The sequence below is a fragment of the Lasioglossum baleicum genome, chromosome 15 (assembly GCF_051020765.1).
Source record: "Lasioglossum baleicum chromosome 15, iyLasBale1, whole genome shotgun sequence".
Classification (NCBI taxonomy): Eukaryota; Metazoa; Arthropoda; class Insecta; order Hymenoptera; family Halictidae; genus Lasioglossum; species Lasioglossum baleicum.
This window is the reverse complement of record NC_134943.1, coordinates 10,399,210-10,417,262: the sequence shown is the minus strand read 5'-3', so window position 1 is coordinate 10,417,262 and position 18,053 is coordinate 10,399,210. Positions and strand designations below refer to the sequence as shown.

Here is an 18,053-nt window from a genome sequence, read left to right as displayed (position 1 = left end):
CACTCACCGACGATTCCACACAGCAGAATAAGTAAAAAACGCCCCGCCCAGGACCGTATCAAGCGGCGGCCGTCCGCTTCTGCTGGCCACATCGCTGCGATCTCCGAACAAACACTTCAGTCCAAATTTCCACTTCGATGTCACTTTTTTCGATCACAAGTTATAGGTAAACGTGCCGCGCCGCGCCGCGCCGAGCCGGGAACCGAATTCGCACTATCTCCAGATTCCGACTCATGCGTCCCAAGCTTCGGTTACGTTAATTTCGAACGAACGCGTCGAGCAGTCGCACAGGCAGCTCGCACGGACCGAGTAGACTGTCCGCCTGCCCCGAATACTCTCACCCTCGCTCTTTCCCCACTCACCTTCCCAGCGGTTTCCCCTCTCTCTCCCACAGCCCTTCGCGACCCGGCTTTCAATCTATCTCCCTTTCTCACGCACACGTTGTTCCTCTCGCTCGCAGTTTTCCTCTGTCCTTCTCCAACATATACGCGACGACCTACCGCCTTGGCTCCCTCCTCTCCGCCGACCCCACGCTACACTATCCCCTCGCCGGCATACAAACAGACCTCTATCCCCACCGCTCTAACTACTTGTTGATCTTCCCTCAGGAGCGGCGCTCGATCCACCACAGCCTCGCGCTTCTCGTTCTTTTTCCGTCATTTCTCAACGATTCGCCTACGGTCAACGCGACGGGACCGTTTGCACTAGAGATCCCTATTTCACGTGTATATGAATACACGTGGTACATGAACCGTGTACGTAGTACGAATTTAAGGATCTGCGGATACGGATCCTTAAATTCGTACTACAACAAGGTTCACGTACCACGTGTACACGTGTATTTTAGTACATACACGTTCAAAACTACGGTCTGTAGTTTCCACGACGAACCTCGCTACGTTCATTCACTGGACTCGTTTACCGATTCGTCTCGTTGCGTGTCCCATGGAATACCTTTGCCATTTAACACGATCGTGAGAGACCGACGTTCTCCAAAACCCGGTAGGAACGCCTCGTATCCGACGCACGTTTACGCCAGAGAAATTATCGTGATTACTGTAATTTCTTCTAACTGGGAATTAGTACCCTCCGTCGTCCGTCGTTTTTCTTTTTCTTACTTCTCGTTTCCTTTCGGAAAGAAGCGATCGGCGGGTGTACTCTTTTCGAATCGTAATCGCGAAGAATGCTCGCGTTAGCAGAGAAGTTTGTCGATTCCTTGCGGTCCCTGAACCTACGAATATTGGTACTTGGTACTTGCACGGTTCGTAAATAGAAAGGGAAGCGCGTCGCGGAAACGTGGTCCTTCGTTCGTGTAGAGTGTAGATAGGTGATACATATGTAGGTACATATTTACCTACCGATGCGTTCTTCGCGGAATGTGCTCGCGTACTCGCGTGTGACGTCACCGCTAGAGGGACAGAGATATCGCGATAGCCGAATCAAGCGTCGAATTTAGCGATTCCGTCATTTTTCGATCTTCCGGGTTTTCTTCTTATTCCGTGAAGTTTACCGCGTAATAGCGTAAACGACGCGACGTCCTTTAGCTTCGTGGCTACGGCACAAGTCTAGACTCGGATGGATGACTCAATGGCACGCTCTCGATCGAAGGAAACGATTCCATGAAACATCGAGTATGACTTTGAAGAGACCTATAATGGGCCACACCTTCTTGCCGCGCCACTCACGAACACGAACGATATCTAGATATAATACACTTCGAAAAAATGTCAGATTTCACGATCGTCGAAAACATCCTCTCCTTACGGTAATAATATGTATACATAGTTACGCACATATCTGAGCACACACTCTTTAAATCAGAATAACTTTTTTATGAATGGACCAAACGGCAATGTTTTTAATACAATCTAAATGGTGACACAGGGTAAATACTTCATAAATGTTTTTTCTTTCAAGGTCATTTTTTCCGGAGTTTTTAAGGTCATCGATATTTTTTTTTCTTGTAAATGTATATTTCTTTTCCTTGCATATTCTAGTTGGCATTAAAACACATTTGGACATATTAATAATGAGGTTACCTGCGACTTCTAAAATTGAAATTAGATATGATATTCATTTCCATCGATATAAAATTCACTCTAGATTAAAAGATCACGATCACGGCGTGAATGAAGTTAAGAAGACGACTGTAATCACGAATCTGCGATCACTGTGATAAAGGTTAGTCATTTTACACGCTATCACTACCTAATTAATAGATATAGACGACAGATATTTTTTGGCGGTATTTTTTAAAACGATCGCCTTTTTCAGACGTTGCCTACGAATTCGAACTGCGATTGACTACGGATAATACGGTTTAGCGCCGTAAATTACATTGGACGTCGGTTCCAAACCTATTTTCATTTGCATATGGAGGCCGTGGTCCGCGATGCACCAACGGGCAGCTATTCACCGCGACGCAATTCACCCTATCGGTTCATCCGCGTTTCCCGAATACTCGAATGGCTGGTGACAAAAAAAAACAACCAGGAAAAATCGGTTTGGATTTTGCCATAGATTTTCCTCGAAATTTTTGTGTTTCTTTTAATTGTTTATTTATACCGGTGCATCGACATCTAGATGATGAGCGAATGCATGGATCGGAACCTTAAAAATAGACATACATAGTCATAAATAGATTATGGAGAAATCAGTTCGCGGTTGTAACTACGGTAATTACATTTCCTCGGAAATCGTAATCGGGTCGATTTGTGGGACGAGAACGAGTACCAATTCTCGTCGCGTACTACGGTCACACGACTCGACTCGATTCGTCTGCTCGTCGATTTGGTTTATCAGCAATTTTGATCGTTTTCCGTCTAAACAGCAAACGCTGGACACAACGCGACGGGTATATCGACCCGCAACTCCATTATCTCGCGTATTCCCAAAGGATAGCGACCATCTGCCGTGTCTCGCTTTCCCTAACGCCTATTTTCCGCGAACCGTGTCGCGTAGGTGCAACGTTTAACCAGCGAGCTAGTTTTCCGAAACGCGCGTCGCGAACCCAGTCGAATACGTTCCAAAAAAATGACTCGGTCAACAGCGACCATGGCTGACCGAAACGAAGAATCACACGGATCAAACACAGAACCCGAACCATTACCATGCTGGAATCTGTGATTACGATTCGTAATTGGGCCCTGTTCCCGTTACATTTTCGTTACCATGCACTCGCCTAATTTGCTTCTCGTCCCTTCGTCCTCCTCTAGTTTCGCGATGCGAACAAATTAGAATGTACGTAGATGCGTCGGGAGTAGCGACCATTAATTTCGTTATTTCGTTCGGTACGCGAACTTTTTCCCGGCTCTTTAATTAATCGGAATTAATCCACCCTGTCCACCGGTCGAATTCCACATCTCTTTCCGCGGTTATGATCTTCTCATCGACTACCGGCTGTTGAATTCTAAACAGGCGCGGTATATATTGTTACCTCCGAACTGCTTGGATTTCGTCGACTGTGTTATGGTTTCTGGTACAAATTACGATTAAACCAATCTAGTTAATTAAATCGAAGGTTCCATTAACACGGTGTTTGAAACCAATCCGCGAGGGATGGAATCAACGTGATTAGAGAAAAGATAATTCGATGGACGTTATGAAAATCACGAAAACGGAGAAATCGATCAAAGTTCGATCGGTTGCTTCGCGCGTGCGAACTTCGAATGCTTCGCGAGACACAGAGACAAGATACAAATTCCCTGATCTCGTTGAACGCAAACTCGCAAAGAACGAACGCGAGTACGAAATATATGGACTTTCGATTTCATCCGACAGCGATCGCTTTGGACAGCCGCCCGCTCGTATCTCTTGCAGCTATGCTAAAGCGATCACCCTCTTTCCCGTCGAAACTTCGAACTTGTTAGAAGTCTTAAAAAATCGCTGTGCCACTCTACTTCGCAGAGTGTACTTTGTGCAATCTATTTCAGAACAAATCAAAAAATATAAAGTCCATGAAGGTCCAGATCTATTTATATTTTTATCCGAGGATTTTAAAAAATTACGCAAAATATATAAATTCATTTGAGAATAAACTGTGCTATAACTCTCGGGAACTTTTCTTTAAATAATCGCGGGTGTACGTTTTACTGCGACATTTTTCCCAATCAGATTAAAATATATACGTAAAAATAAATATTTTGCCTTGAATACATTTGTACAATTCAATGAGAATGTATTCTCGTTGGCGGGGCAAACAAAATTGTCAATCATTCTCACATTGTTGTAATCACTTTCGTCTGCAATAATATGTATATATGTGCAAATGTTATCAATTTTATTTTTTAATATTTTCTTATGTTATACTAGGTTTCGAGGGCCACCAATTTTTTCTGTATTCAGAACACATCATTCTTCCATAAAATGGTATTACATGATAAATTAAGAATAATAAAATAAAGTACGAAGCATGATACCGCAGTAAGCAGTACAGCTTTTCTCTTGAAAATGATGTGGGATCTGATCCAGGCTAAAAATTAGTGTGGGGGCAGCACTATACCGTGCGCACTTTCATAAGTTCTCAAAGTTGCCGCCCGGAGTGTCAATATTGTTGTATCCCTACTTTTTGCCGATAGTCGGTGCCGCTTCGAAATGTCAAAACAAATACATAACCTAAAAGTGACATAAACGCCAAGGATCACGGTTGCGGGCAGAATTGTATCGATGTTGAAAACGTTACGATGTTTATCGTGACGAAAGAGATCGACAGCGAGAACATCGGTAAATTATGTCGGACGTGTTTAAGAGAGGACGGCGACAAAATGATCTGTTTGTTCGTGGGACCGGCTGGCTCGTCTCTCGCTGCAAAGCTGCGATCCCTGTCGTGTTTGGACGTAAGAGAACAATTCGTGATCGATCACGTTGATTTGTAGACAGCGGATCTGGATGCAAAATAAAAAGTTTGTACCTGATTTGCAACCAATTGGAGTGAAATAGATATTTATCTTCTTTCTTAATATGTTGAATAGGTCGTAAATAATACAACAGCGTTTCTTAAATTCTTATAATATTTTTGCCTACTCATATTTGTTATAAATGCATAAAATCCGCTGTCTATTAATTTGGTATCATTGATTTTGACCAGCGTGTTTCACCAGGTGTGGCAGGGCGATGGCCTCCCAGAGAAGATGTGCGATCGCTGCGTGACCAGAGCAGAATCTGCCTTGCTCTACAGGGAACAGTGTCGAGCCGCTGACAGAGCATTGAGACAAGCTGCTGTAAAGGTAATATCTGATATTCAATTGTATCACCATATTCTATCCATTCTGGACTAAACATTGGTCGTCATCTTGTTGCGCAGGTGTCCAGTTTAGCCGCTTATGCAACAGTTCCTGGATGCAAGCTGTACCAGCAGAACCAAAGCTTCCAGCCAGTCCCGGTCCCGGTTCAGGTTCAAAATACTCACAAAACGTTAAAATGCATCGAATGCGGCGTCCCATGCGCGACTTATCAAGAATTGTGCGCGCATGGTAGATCGCATTTACCGTTGATCCAAGAGAACATGCCAGCGCAGCGTGTGCGCGTAGCAGAATCTCAGAATCCGTATCTGAACTTCAATTTCAGCCATTTCAGTTCGAATCTGAGCGGAGAGACGCTACCGAACCCGCCGTTGTCTCCCTTCATCAGATCGAACATGATTCCACAGATGATCCCGATGAACGCGGAGAATTCTAGCCGGGCCGCTTGCGCGTTGCACTGTTCTCTGTGCAATCACACGTTCACCAACAGGATGCAGCTGATGAGCCACAACATTGCTCACAGCACGGAGAACATAGACATGTCCTGCGACAACGAGAACATAGACATCTGCGAGAATTCCAATCAAATTCCTCAGAACTTGAGCTACGGAAGGTCGATCGACTCCGTGGAGAATTCCATCCAGAACTTGTCGTATGGAAAGTCTGGAACGAACGGAGCCGGGCAACCGCACAGCGTCGGCTTTCCCGATAACATGGATCTGGAAGAGATTCACGGGTCGAACGCGAGCTCCGAGCGACTCGAAAATACACCGATGCATCATCCAGGGGATGACATACTCGACACCCGTGCGTTGAGGTTCGACAAAGAGCTCGAGCGTGCCGACAACAAGGAGAACATCGGTGGTTACGAGATGTGCCCTGGCGATTTGAATTACGCGTCGAAGGAACACGTCGAACAAGAAAATCCAGTGAGCATGGAGGCAAAGAGATACAAGTGCGAGGCGTGCTCGAAACTGTTCTCTCAGAGATCGAAACTACTGACCCACCGGCTGTCGCACTCCGGCCAGCAGCCGTTCAAGTGCCAAAGCTGCGACAAGGCTTACTCGAGCAAAAGCAAGTTGAACGCTCACGTACGACTGCACACGAAAACGAACGTGCACAAGTGCAAGATGTGCGAGAAGATCTTCGCGTATCCTTCGTACCTGCGGGACCACTTGAAAAGTCACGAGCAGGTGTCCAGCGCAGACGACGCGACGGCCGAACAGAGAAAGATATTCGAGTGCCCGACTTGCCGGAAAAGATTTCGCATGCTGAAGAACTTGAGGGCCCACGAGAGATTGCACACTGGTAAGGGCCTGGTGCAGTGCGAGATATGCGACAAGAGGTTCAGCCAACGGTACAACTTGAAGATCCATCTGCGAACGCACAAGGCGGCGAGGGCCCACAAATGCGAGTACTGCGACAAGAGTTTCGTGCAGAAGGGTAATCTCGTCGAGCATCTGAGAATTCATACGAAGGTAAAGCCCTTCGAGTGTAAAACCTGCGGGAAACGGTTCTCGCAGTCGAGTCACTTGAAGAATCACCAGGCCTCGCACGCTTCTCTGAGGCAGCATCAGTGTCGGTTGTGCGGGAAACGGTTCAAACTGATCAACCACTTGAAAAGACACTTGACTCTGCACAACGGTGCCAAAACGTACAAATGCCATCGTTGCAATCAGATGTTTTCGCAAGCGTTTAGCCTGACGAGACACTTAAAGAGGCACGAGTCGCACGAGTCGCACGCGTAGTACGTACGCGCAAAGCTTTTCTACTCATCTTTTTATTGAATTTACATGTTACGTGTACATATGTATAGAATCAGTATGGGAAGTTCTGTATCGTTTTTCATTCCGGTGTCCGCCAACGTCGCGTTCATCTGTAGGTGTTCAGCACCTTGGTCAGTATAGACAATCCTTCCCTCAGTTGCTCTTCCGTGATGACGAGCGGCGGCGATATCCTTATTATTTGTCCGTGCGTCGGTCTGGTCAGTAAACCTGCTTCTCTCAGCTTTAAACAGATGTCCCAGCCGTCGCCGAATTCTGAAAGCAAGTGTTTATGCAATTTTCAATTTTTCTAGACGAGTGTTAAGAAAGTAGCCATTGTGGATCACAAAAAATCAAAATTGTACGAAATTCTGTCGAGTTTTATATTCCACCCCTTTTTTGCAAATATTATTTTACCGAATAAAAATTTATTTATGTTGGAGTCATATAAAGTTTCATGTAGATAGTTATGTAGAAAATGGAGTGCGAGTAACCAAAGGTTAAAAAAGAACAGTAACTTGTCCCAGTACCTTTGTTGATCACCAGACCAGCCAATAATCCACGTCCCCGGAATTCCGTCGTAATGTCTTTCGGCAACTTCTGTAGCTCCTGTCGGACTATTTCTCCGAGTTTCCTCGCGTTTTCGGCGAGATTCTCTTCCTCCAACACTCTCACCGCTTCCAACGCAACTTTGTTTCCGAGCGGACTTCCGCCGAAAGTGCTACCATGCGATCCAGTATCCAAGCAGTTCATTATCTGACCAACAGACCCGTATTATCGTTAGTAGCGTCAAGAGCAAACAGAAAAAAATAAATTACCTGTTCGTCGGCAAGGATTCCGGAAACAGGGTAAAATCCTCCGGACAGTGCCTTCCCTAAAACGAGAATATCCGGTCTTTGGTTCTCGTGGTCGACGGCCAGTCGTTTTCCCGTTCTGCACAAACCAGTTTGGACCTCGTCGGCGATCCACAAAACATTGTACTTCGTGCACAAGTCTCGCACTCCTTTCAGGTAACCATCCTAGAAAAATAAACGAAACCCTTACGAATCCAAGGGACTCTCTCGTTTAGAAACGATGGAAACATACGTTGGGCACAACGACGCCCGCTTCTCCTTGAATCGGTTCCACCATGAACGCGCAGATCGTTGGGTCCTGCTTAAACTTTTGCTCCAACGCGGCGAGATCGTTGAACGGTATCTTTTCGAAATTGGGCACGTAGGGCCCGAAATCGGTGAAACAGTTTGGGTCCGTGGAAGCGGACAGTGCCGCGATCGAGCGTCCCCAGAAATTGTTTTTCGCAAAGATAACAGTCGCTTTGTCCTTGGGTATCTTCTTGATTCTGTATCCCCAACGTCTGGCGACCTTGATTGCAGTGTCGCCGGCTTCGACGCCTGCAATGATAACGCGCGTAGATCGTATACTTGTTCTTCTTCACGACTAAAAGTTCGTAATTTCCGTACCAGTATTCATGGGTAGAAATTTCTCCCATCCCAAAAGCTTCGTCAGATATTCTCCCAGTTCACCGTGGGGCTCCGAGTAGAAAGCCCTGGAAGTGTGCGTGAGGTTTCCCGCCTGCTCCCGCATCACTTTGACCAAACGCGGATGACAATGGCCCTGATTAACGGTCGAGAATCCTGCGAGAAAGTCCAGGTAACGTTTCCCCTCGGTGTCCCACAAGCAAGCCCCGTCGCCCTTCGCGAGGACCACCGGAAGAGGCTTGAAGTGTCTACCGCCGAACTTGTTGTCCCGATCGATCAGCTCTTGCGAGCTCAGAAATCTTTTCAGGCTCAACTTCTTCGACGTACCGAGGATTCTCGACCTCATCGGCTGCATCTTTCGATCAACAAAGACGGCGAATGGATAAATCGAAAAAGAGAGAGAGAGACACTGGAAGATGCAGCAGGGCGAGTCAAGAAAAAGGGTAGCGTGGCTCTGCGTCCGAGAGAAAACAAACTGTTCGCGAGTTTGCAATCAATCTTACATTTATACATGTCTCCGAGAAGAAGAGTAGGGGAGGTATATTGCTTATTTACACGGAATGTTTATGTGCACGATTGATACGAGAGGGGAAAAGGATTTCGAATAAATGCCTTCGACACAACGAAAGATTTCATGTCTGATAATGATGTGTGCGAAGATGCCTTTTATTGCGGCGCCACCGTGCTAAGCAAACGAAAAACAACGAATAACATGCTAATCCGAAAGGTTGCAATATCTGCTGAACCAGATACACAAAACCGATACGAATCATCGAATCGACGCGTTGATCCTGTACGCGATTCATTATCAACGCGATTAAGATATTTGGAACAAGTCCGAGCAGCATTTCTGACGGGAACGTTGCTAGCATAATATACAATAGCAACGAAAGCAAGATTGACTACAGAGATCGCAGGCGAGAAATTGTAAATATCCGCTGCGAAGGGGATCGTCGGGTTCTTATCGTTTATCAACCGTTCTTACAGTTAATATCCGATAGCGTAAACCCGATTACGCTTATACGTGTACGTGTACGTTTGATTGCGTATCGATATATCCGGCGGCAGACGCACACACATCCGACTAGAGAACCAAGAACAAATTGATTCTCGGTCGTACGAGGCGAACCGTTTGTCGCTTGAAACGCGATATCGTTGCATTATATTTGAGTCGACGTCTGACGCCGTCTAACATTCGAACAAACATCGATCAAAGAATACAACCGTATCGCGTTATGCTATTAATAAACGGCGTGCAACCGGCCGGCCAATTTTTCTTCGGCGCTAGTACGTACATATTAAGGAGATAAGGAAGCGTCGTCGATACAACTCGGAAATAGTACTAGTACGATCAGTAGACTGCGGAAGTTTATGCAATTTTAGGAGGGGAGAACCAAATAAAATATTATTGTCAGTGGTAGTAGCCTTCGTAGATCTGAAATATATCAAAATTCGACTATGAAGCCATAAATGCATGAAGATCCGCAGTCTAATGGTCAGCTACGACATTGCAGTGCGTTTCTCGCGAGGCTGGACCTTAGTTTATTTACAAGATTTGCGAACCGACTCGGGATCGCATGGATTACAAGAAATCGAGGGTTAGTTTGCGTATTGCATTATAGTCTTCGAAATGATGTCGGCGCATTCGCGAGTCTGAGCCTCCGTGATGACCAACGGCGGCGCCAATCGTATGATGTGCCCGTGCGTCGGTTTCGCCAGCAGGCCAGCCTCTTTCATTTTCAAGCAGATCTCCATAGCGTCGATCTTCTCGTTGATCACGATAGCGTTTAGTAGACCCTTGCCTCTGACTAACGTGACGACGTCCTTCGGTAGCTTCCGAAGCTCGTCTCTGAGAATCTGACCGAGTCTCTCGGCGTTCTCCGCCAACTTTTCCTCCTCGAGCACGCGAAGCGCTTCCAGAGCGATCCTGCATCCGAGAGGATTGCCGCCGTAAGTCGAGCCGTGCTCTCCAGGCTTGATGGTCAACATTACGCTGTCCTTGGCCAGCACGCCGGAAACCGGGTAGAATCCACCGGACAGCGCTTTCCCCAGGATTAAAATGTCCGGCTTGACGTTCTCGTGATCCACGGCCAATCTCTTTCCCGTTCGGGCCAGTCCAGTCTGCACTTCGTCCGCTATCCATAAAACGTTGTGCTTCGTGCACAGCTCTCTGACTTTCTTCAAATAGCCGTCCTGGAATTCGATAAATTTGTTAAATCTTTGTTCGAAAATGCGTTTCGTCGTGAGGATGTTCTACGCTACCTTTGGTACAACTACTCCAGCCTCCCCTTGAATAGGTTCCACCATGAACGCGCAAACGTTCGGATCCGCCAACTTTTTTTCGAGCGCGACAAGATCGTCGTATGGAACCAACTCAAATCCAGGCATAAACGGGCCGAAACCGCTGTAGCTGCTCGGATCCGTGCTAGAGGAAACCGCGCTCATTGTTCTCCCCCAAAAGTTCCCTTCCGCGAACACGATTTTTGCTTGATACTGCGGTATTCCCTTGCAGCTGTAACCCCATCTGCGGGCCAGTTTACAAGCGGTCTCGCCGCCTTCCACTCCTGTGTTCATCGGCAGCCATTTGTCATAGCTGAAAGACAACGTTTTTTGTTGATTTAGACAGCAATAAATGCAATACATATGGACCCATAATTATGAAAATGATTTAAGGAAAAGTTGAGTTGAATTTGAATTTGAATTCAAATATAATGATCGAAAGTTGAACTTGAATTTAGATTTAAATACAGGGTGTCTCAGCTGAAGGAGGCCACCAAATATCTCCTTTATTTTTAATGGCACGAAATATATTCATGGCATAATTGAAATGGTATCGAAGGAGGAATATCATAGAAGAACAATTACTTTTATCCGATTATTTTTTCATAGTTTTTTCAAGGTCATCGTTATTTTTTTATCGGGAAAACTAATTTCTTTTTATTCCATCTTATAGCGCCTTCGATATCATTTATAAATTATGCCATCAATATTTTTTTTGTGCCATTAAAAATAAAGGAGATATTTATGTGGCCTCCGTCAGCTGAGACACCCTGTATAATGATTGAAAGTTGAATTAGAATTTAGTCAGCCGTAATACGGAATCGGATGAATGCGTACCCAAACAGTTTCGTGACATATTCTTCGAATTCGCCGAGCGCGTCGGAATAGAAGGCCCTCGAAGTCAGTGTCAAGACTTTTGCTTGCTCCGTCAGAACCTTGTATATTCTCGGATGGCAATGGCCCTGATTCACAGCGGAGTAAGCGCTTAGAAAATCGTAGTACCGTTTACCCTCGACATCCCACATGAACACCCCCTCGGCTTTGCACAAAGCCACAGGAAGGGGATGGTAATTGTGAGCACCGTATTTCGACTCTCTATCGAAAACTTCTTGGGACGTGAGCGTTCGACCATTCTGCTCGCCCTGTATTTATGAAAATTAACGTTTGCTTCTTGATAGACAGAGTGTATGTATCTACCGCTTGTGCATCGTTTCCTTACCCGACGGAAGAAATTCAACAATTTGCTTCCGGATATGCCTCCTGTTCTGCCGAGCATGTTTCTAGCCAGAGATTCCATCGTCGATTCCTAAATCTGTCAGTAACTAAATATCGATCTGTAACATTCGAACGCAAAGTATAGTTTCGCTGCTCGTTATCGGTAATGCTCCAGATATCGTTGCAAAATCGATCAAACATCGACCCGCACCGTTCAAGAGATCGTAACGGTCGCGTCGCCGCACAGTGAGGCAAAGTGAAGAATGTTGTGTTAAAGAACTTTCCACAGAAATGAGTTAGAGCGATGATTCTTCTTTAAGAATAGAAAGATTATAATTAACGATAGTAATCATTTCAATTTCGATTTTTGTCAAAATCCTGAGGTGGTAGACAAATTTTACGACAGTATTGGAAACATGATATCGGATGGACCACAATTTTCTTGTAATTCTGCAAGTTTAACAGAGATTTTCGAATTAAAAAACGTTCCTACCATAGTCTGTCTATTTTTCCCATATTCTGCACTATTTCAGTTTTAATTTCAAAACAAAATCATCACTCTATCTCATTTCTATCGAAAGTTCTTTGATTTTGACCCGAACAACCCGCGTTGCTAAAAAATGCGGTTCTAGCCGAATTTTCATTTCTATGGTAGTGATGGGTTCGACTAGAATCGAGTTTCAAGCAACTGTGGGTCTCGTCTGCGACCGCTCGATAAAATCCTATCGTTCCGACAGGTGTCTGCTTCTCGAAAAAAAGTGAAGAAATACGCAACGTTATCAACGGGAGCATTAACTTTTGTCGAGTTAAAAACAATCGTGAACGCGTCGTTGTCGCCGCAGTAAAACAACTTATTGTTAGCGTATCGCCGATACGCTTTGGATTTATTGGAATTATTATAGAGCAACAGGATATTTACCTTTGTGGTACGGCAGGTGACGATGATCGATCGCGTTTCACGGCGTCACCACGATATCAAACGATTCTCTTTCTTCCGAGGATCGACTTGTCCTATATATACCGAGCGAGACCGTGTACCGCCGAGCAGATACAGGATACTGACTCGGACCGGTTGGAATGTAGAATACGAAATACGTAATGCCTAATAAGCGTTTCACACGCTCTTTGCTCGATCCTCTTGAAAGTGTACAGTCGCGTTACAAATACTCTCTATCGACGATAAGAAGACAAACGATATCGAAAATAATCAGGCCCAACTATTTCAGTCCTAAAACTGTTTGTGTTTGAAAGTAAACCGCGATAACGCTTCTCTGTCAATCTCTATGGCTACGTTCGCCGCCGATTGCACCGCTGATGCACCGTACAAGACAATTCAATTCGAATGATTCTGTGAATTAAGAGAAATTTTTAAGCAACAATTTATTCGGTCTACCACGACCTGGAATACGTACCTGTAACATACTTACGCAGAAGCTTCAGTCGCCTGATCGCACTCTTACAGATAAGATCAAGAGCTAGAAGCTGCCGTGTCTCCTATCTTATCAGCGAGTGCAAAACCAAATTGTAACCGAGACACGTAATGCCCTTGTCACTCTTCGAATATATCAGCAGCAAATAACGAGAATTGTTTAATGATAATGCAACCGTGGGTACGCAAGGAACCGTACTCCCGGTAGAACCGTAATCAGTTAATTGTTTCATTGCTTTTTCTTCGTAACGGTACTTATGTCTGGAACGAGAGCACTTTAGGGCCCGTTCAGACACGGCGGAATCCGCGTGTTTTCGACCGCGCGGACCTTATTTACGTTAGCGTCTAAATACGTATTCGTTCACACGTTTCCGCGCAGTCGAACAATCGAAAACAAAAATCGTGCGGTCGAAAACGCACGGTTTCCGTCGTGTCTGAACACTGCTGACCGTACATTCTGCAACGATTTTATAATCTTGAATCACCGGTCGAGTTTCATTCGAGAGAAATTGTTTAAAACATCGAATAGATACATACCTACTCACCTACTCCGTACATGCTCTGTTCATAACAGTTTTACCCGCCAAATTTCCTGTTCCATTCGCCATGATGCGATCCATCGCGCAGCCGGTATAGTGGTATAGCGTTGCAGCGTGCGCCGTGCGCCCGTAACCCGTAATACAATACAACCATACTATATATTTACCATTCAAACGAGGATCGTCGAACGGTTTTGTTTACTAAATAGCGAACAATTCTCTGGAAAAATTGCTCCGAATCAACAGCTCCATCATGAGCGAAGACGACTACGATCATCTCCGAGAGAAGAATATCGCCGAAAGAAACGCTGTCGTAAGTATTTCGGAGTTTACTATTCAAATATTGCTAACCTGTGAATACCTCTTCGCCGGTATGTATTTAAGTACAGGGTGGAAATAACTCCGTTGCTTTTAGTAATACAAGAAAATGTTTCAGGCAGAAAATGTTTGGTTCAGTGGGGCAATTATTGTGACGGACAAGTTTTTTTTCTCCAGGTCATGTTTTCGGATATTTCAAGGTCATCGTCGTTTTTTTTTTAATGAAACCACGTATATCGGTTAGTGTGACATTATAGCTAATGAAAAGACAAATTCGACCATGTATAATATGTTGGCCTTCAAACGACCTTCGAAGGAGTTATTCTTCGAAAAGCATAACTTAGCATACGAAGACCATGTTCATGCTTACCATACGAAGACCAGGGTTACGTTGATGTAAACATTCTATTTCATTGTTTACATTTGTTTTTGGTTTATTTCATACACGTTTCTTCTTCTCTACACTTCCAGTTTCTCGAAAGAGCTCGAACATGCTCCTGATAATTTGAACACCAGGATGTCTCTGATCAGAATATGTTCTTGCGTTTTGTCTACATTCGCAGTAGACGATTACTAGATCTTTATGTAAAATAAAGCTTTTCTACCTGAATCGCAACAAACTGCAATGACATAGGAATTTATTTTCTTTCTTAATATGTTTAATAGGTTGAAAATAACAATAGTATTTTTAAATTCTTCTAATGTTTCTACTGTTTTAAATTACATTTACTCATTTTTGTCATAAATGCATAAAATCCGTTGTCTAACGATTACAATATCACAGTTTTCACAGATTGAATACAACATTTTGAAATTTAGACTGAAGTCGTACTGATATAATGCGACACAAGAGTTTGTAAACAACGCAATTTGTAAACAAGAGATATCTTTCGACAATGTTTCAGTGTTTACATCAACGGAGCCCTAGTCTTCGTATGGTAAGCATGAACATGGTCTTTGTGCGTTAAGTTATGCTCTTTGAAGAATAACTCCTTTGAAGGTCATTTGAAGATCAACATATTATACGTGGTATTACACTAATCGAAATACGTCGTTCCATTAAAAAAAAAACGACGATGACCTTGAAATATCCACTGAACCAAACATTTTCTTGTATTACTAAAAACAACGGAGATATTTTCGGTGCAAGCCTTAGGTGCCACACCCTGTATATGTTCCATACGTTTCAGTTCGCAGAGTTTTTCAAAAATCTGAAAACGCAGACGGAGGAATTCAGCGAGTTGAAATCGAAATACAGTGACACGGAAAATGTGGAGAACGAACCGCCAAAGAAGAGACGCAGAACTGTCTCCAGTGCGATCGGTGACAGCAATTTTAAAGTGAAAAGCGTTCGTCTTGAGTTCCAGAAGAAATACAACACCAGAAGTGCCTCGAAAAACCGTAGTAAAGACAACATGGACGAGTCTAAGAGAAATAAGCCAAAATTACAGATTTTGTTTCCGTGGGCGAAATCGTCTCAACGCTTTGTTGATTTGATGAAAATGGGAGTCTGCGACGTAGATGAGGAAACCGAGCAAGACAGCAAAAATAATGATAACGACGACAGCGATGAGGATCACGACGAATACGATGTCGACGACGATGATGTATATACAAGAAGAAGGAAACGTTATTCAGTTACCAAAGCACCATACGATCCGAACACCATACCATCGGTTGACGAAATTACTGAGCACATGTTGGCGAATATAGCGGAGAAGAGTACTAACAAACAATATTGTAGAATTAGGGGAACTAGTTGTCATCAGTGTAGACAGAAAACATTAGATACGAAGACGGTTTGTCGATCGGGAGAATGTATCGGAGTGAGAGGACAGTTCTGTGGACCTTGTTTGAGGGGAAGATACGGCGAAAGTGCGCTGGAAGCATTAAAAGATCCTGTAAGCGTTTTAGTTGTATTCATTTTCTGTAACATCGAATTATATTTGATTTCGAGTTTCACGATAATCTGTTTGTTGTACATTTTCAGAAATGGGCTTGTCCAGCCTGTCGAGGCCTGTGTAATTGTAGCATATGCAGGACCAGGAGCGGTCTAGCTCCAACAGGAATTTTAGCTCCTGTAGCACAGGAAGAAGGATATACTTCTGTCATGGATTATCTCAGATCAAACAAAAATCAATGATGTACGATTCTATCGAGTCTGTAAAAAATGTATTGTGTATCACAACAAATGTTGTCGCATTTGTGGAACTATTTAATTGCTCACGTGGTCCGAGATTTGAGAAATCATACCGTGTATGAAACAATTATTTTTATTAATATCGTATTCTTCTTCTTTTTTGTATTACTTGACGGCAACGATTCCATAATGTCGAGGCGATAAAATCGGGTCAAATAAACGTAATATAGCAAGTTTGGAGCATAAATTACTCTTCTGTAGAAACAATATTCTATCTAGCATGATAGCCGCTTCCAATACGAGACCCGTGTGTATTCGTAACATTTGAAACGTATAAAATCGTTTAGACAAATGTTTATGTGATTGATACATGCTTTCTAGTGTTTCCACAGATGGTATCTGTAGAAGGTAATGGGGTTTTTAACATTTCTAATCAACATGTTCGTGTGTTTGTAATTGTAAAATCTTATACCTTTTCTGGTACCACTCCAATTTTTGAGAATGCCCACAGAGCATAACTTGGGAAATCGTTCAAGGGTCCTCCTCGACCTACTCTAGCATTATAAACACCTAACAAACGAAATGAAAAAAGAATAAAAGGTTTTACCAAAAGCCGAAATTATCGATAAAACAGAAAAAGAAAGTATTATACCTATGGAATGGAGTATCACTTGTAAAACTGCTCTGTAAAACAACGATGAGGATACGGATTTATTTTTAGCGCTTCTTTCAATGGATTGTTGTGCTAGCATTCTAGCATTTTTAGAAAAACTGATCTTCTCGTTTAACGTTTCGTTTGTTAAGTGATAACAACAAGGCACGATACACAAAAGATGTATATCTTTCGTAGTTAGAAATGTTTTGATAACCGAATGAGTAAGAGAGCCGCAGGCATGCAAGCCAGTTAATACAAGATTTCTATCTAATTTCCATTCGTGATAATGTTCGTTTATCATTTTTATGTAGTTTGTGTTTTCGTTTATTTCGTTGACTATGTATCGGACCTAAAATAAACTATATTTTATGTTTGCATCTTATAATTAAGTGGAAATGTATAGAAAGTAAACAAAGTAAATACCAAATTTTGAGAACGTTTTGTTCTCTTCTTTAATTTGTTCTGTCTAAAAGTTGCTCCTTTGCAACATGACTGCGAAGAATCTATCGCAAGGACAGGAACATTATGATTTTCAGCTAAGAATGTTGACAAATACGCTTTGCCAGCACCAGCATCTATTACCAAACTTCCGGTTGATGCTGCTGCTGCTCCCACAATATTTCCGAGGCATTCAACCTCGTGTGATTTTTTAACATTCATAAATTCGGTTTTTACATCTTTCTGTTTGCATTTACTTAGATCGTTAACAATGGGTAATACATTTGCAAGATCCTTCGAGTTTATTTCTGTAGAACACGACTGTAAGGAAAGAGACCTAGCCTGTTTGATAAATTGATTAAGCACAGGATGACTATCATCCTCTGTCCAGTAAAAACATTCTATATCGTCCCTCTCTAACTCTAGTCTTAATCCATCCGGCAAACATTGCTTCCACAAGTTATCCGTAATGAAGTCGACTATATGACAATTTATCAACTTGTCGTATATATTTATAAAATTTAATATTTCCTTGAAACGTTCATCATACATAATTAA

The 18,053-nt window shown here is 43.4% G+C and overlaps 5 protein-coding genes across 8 annotated transcripts in view; 2 read left to right on the top strand and 3 right to left on the bottom strand.

Moving 5' to 3' along the window:
- Shg (DE-cadherin) overlaps positions 1 to 451 on the bottom strand; it is a 49,521-nt gene extending 49,070 nt beyond the window's left edge. The window contains exon 1 of the mRNA XM_076439487.1: positions 8 to 451. Coding sequence (XP_076295602.1) covers positions 8 to 92 — 85 coding nt within the window. The 5' untranslated portion in view covers positions 93 to 451. The remainder of the gene's footprint in view (positions 1 to 7) is intronic.
- Positions 452 to 4,258: 3,807 nt separating this feature from the next.
- LOC143216444 (uncharacterized) lies at positions 4,259 to 7,128 on the top strand. 3 transcript variants are annotated; one of them, XM_076439493.1, is made up of 3 exons: positions 4,259 to 4,835; positions 5,100 to 5,225; positions 5,303 to 7,128. In XM_076439493.1, exons 1-3 carry the CDS (start codon positions 4,683 to 4,685, stop codon positions 6,986 to 6,988), a joined length of 1,965 nt encoding a protein of 654 aa, XP_076295608.1. In that variant the 5' UTR covers positions 4,259 to 4,682; the 3' UTR covers positions 6,989 to 7,128. The 3 variants fall into 3 exon arrangements, with proteins under 3 accessions (XP_076295608.1, XP_076295609.1, XP_076295610.1); XM_076439494.1 differs by having other exon boundaries at positions 4,761 to 4,901; positions 5,087 to 5,225; XM_076439495.1 differs by having other exon boundaries at positions 4,762 to 4,901.
- LOC143216454 (putative ornithine aminotransferase, mitochondrial) lies at positions 7,006 to 13,036 on the bottom strand. Its single transcript, XM_076439513.1, has 10 exons — positions 12,896 to 13,036; positions 11,981 to 12,095; positions 11,599 to 11,903; positions 10,744 to 11,074; positions 10,291 to 10,674; positions 8,464 to 8,830; positions 8,090 to 8,394; positions 7,822 to 8,022; positions 7,534 to 7,759; positions 7,006 to 7,279 (listed from the first exon to the last, which is right to left on the bottom strand). The coding sequence occupies exons 2-10, from the start codon at positions 12,056 to 12,058 to the stop codon at positions 7,113 to 7,115; spliced, it is 2,364 nt and encodes a 787-aa protein (XP_076295628.1). The 5' UTR covers positions 12,059 to 12,095; positions 12,896 to 13,036; the 3' UTR covers positions 7,006 to 7,112.
- A 957-nt stretch (positions 13,037 to 13,993) lies between these two features.
- LOC143216458 (uncharacterized) lies at positions 13,994 to 16,405 on the top strand. The gene is made up of 3 exons (XM_076439518.1): positions 13,994 to 14,257; positions 15,453 to 16,163; positions 16,253 to 16,405. The coding sequence occupies exons 1-3, from the start codon at positions 14,198 to 14,200 to the stop codon at positions 16,403 to 16,405; spliced, it is 924 nt and encodes a 307-aa protein (XP_076295633.1). The 5' UTR covers positions 13,994 to 14,197.
- LOC143216456 (putative methyltransferase-like protein 25) lies at positions 16,165 to 18,047 on the bottom strand. 2 transcript variants are annotated; one of them, XR_013010562.1, is made up of 5 exons: positions 17,481 to 18,047; positions 17,055 to 17,406; positions 16,875 to 16,972; positions 16,516 to 16,801; positions 16,165 to 16,423 (listed from the first exon to the last, which is right to left on the bottom strand). XR_013010562.1 is itself a non-coding variant. In XM_076439515.1 (4 exons), the coding sequence occupies exons 1-4, from the start codon at positions 18,045 to 18,047 to the stop codon at positions 16,568 to 16,570; spliced, it is 1,251 nt and encodes a 416-aa protein (XP_076295630.1). In that variant the 3' UTR covers positions 16,165 to 16,567. The 2 variants fall into 2 exon arrangements, 1 of the variants encoding a protein (XP_076295630.1); XM_076439515.1 differs by having other exon boundaries at positions 16,165 to 16,801.
- Between the last annotated feature and the right edge of the window lie 6 nt (positions 18,048 to 18,053).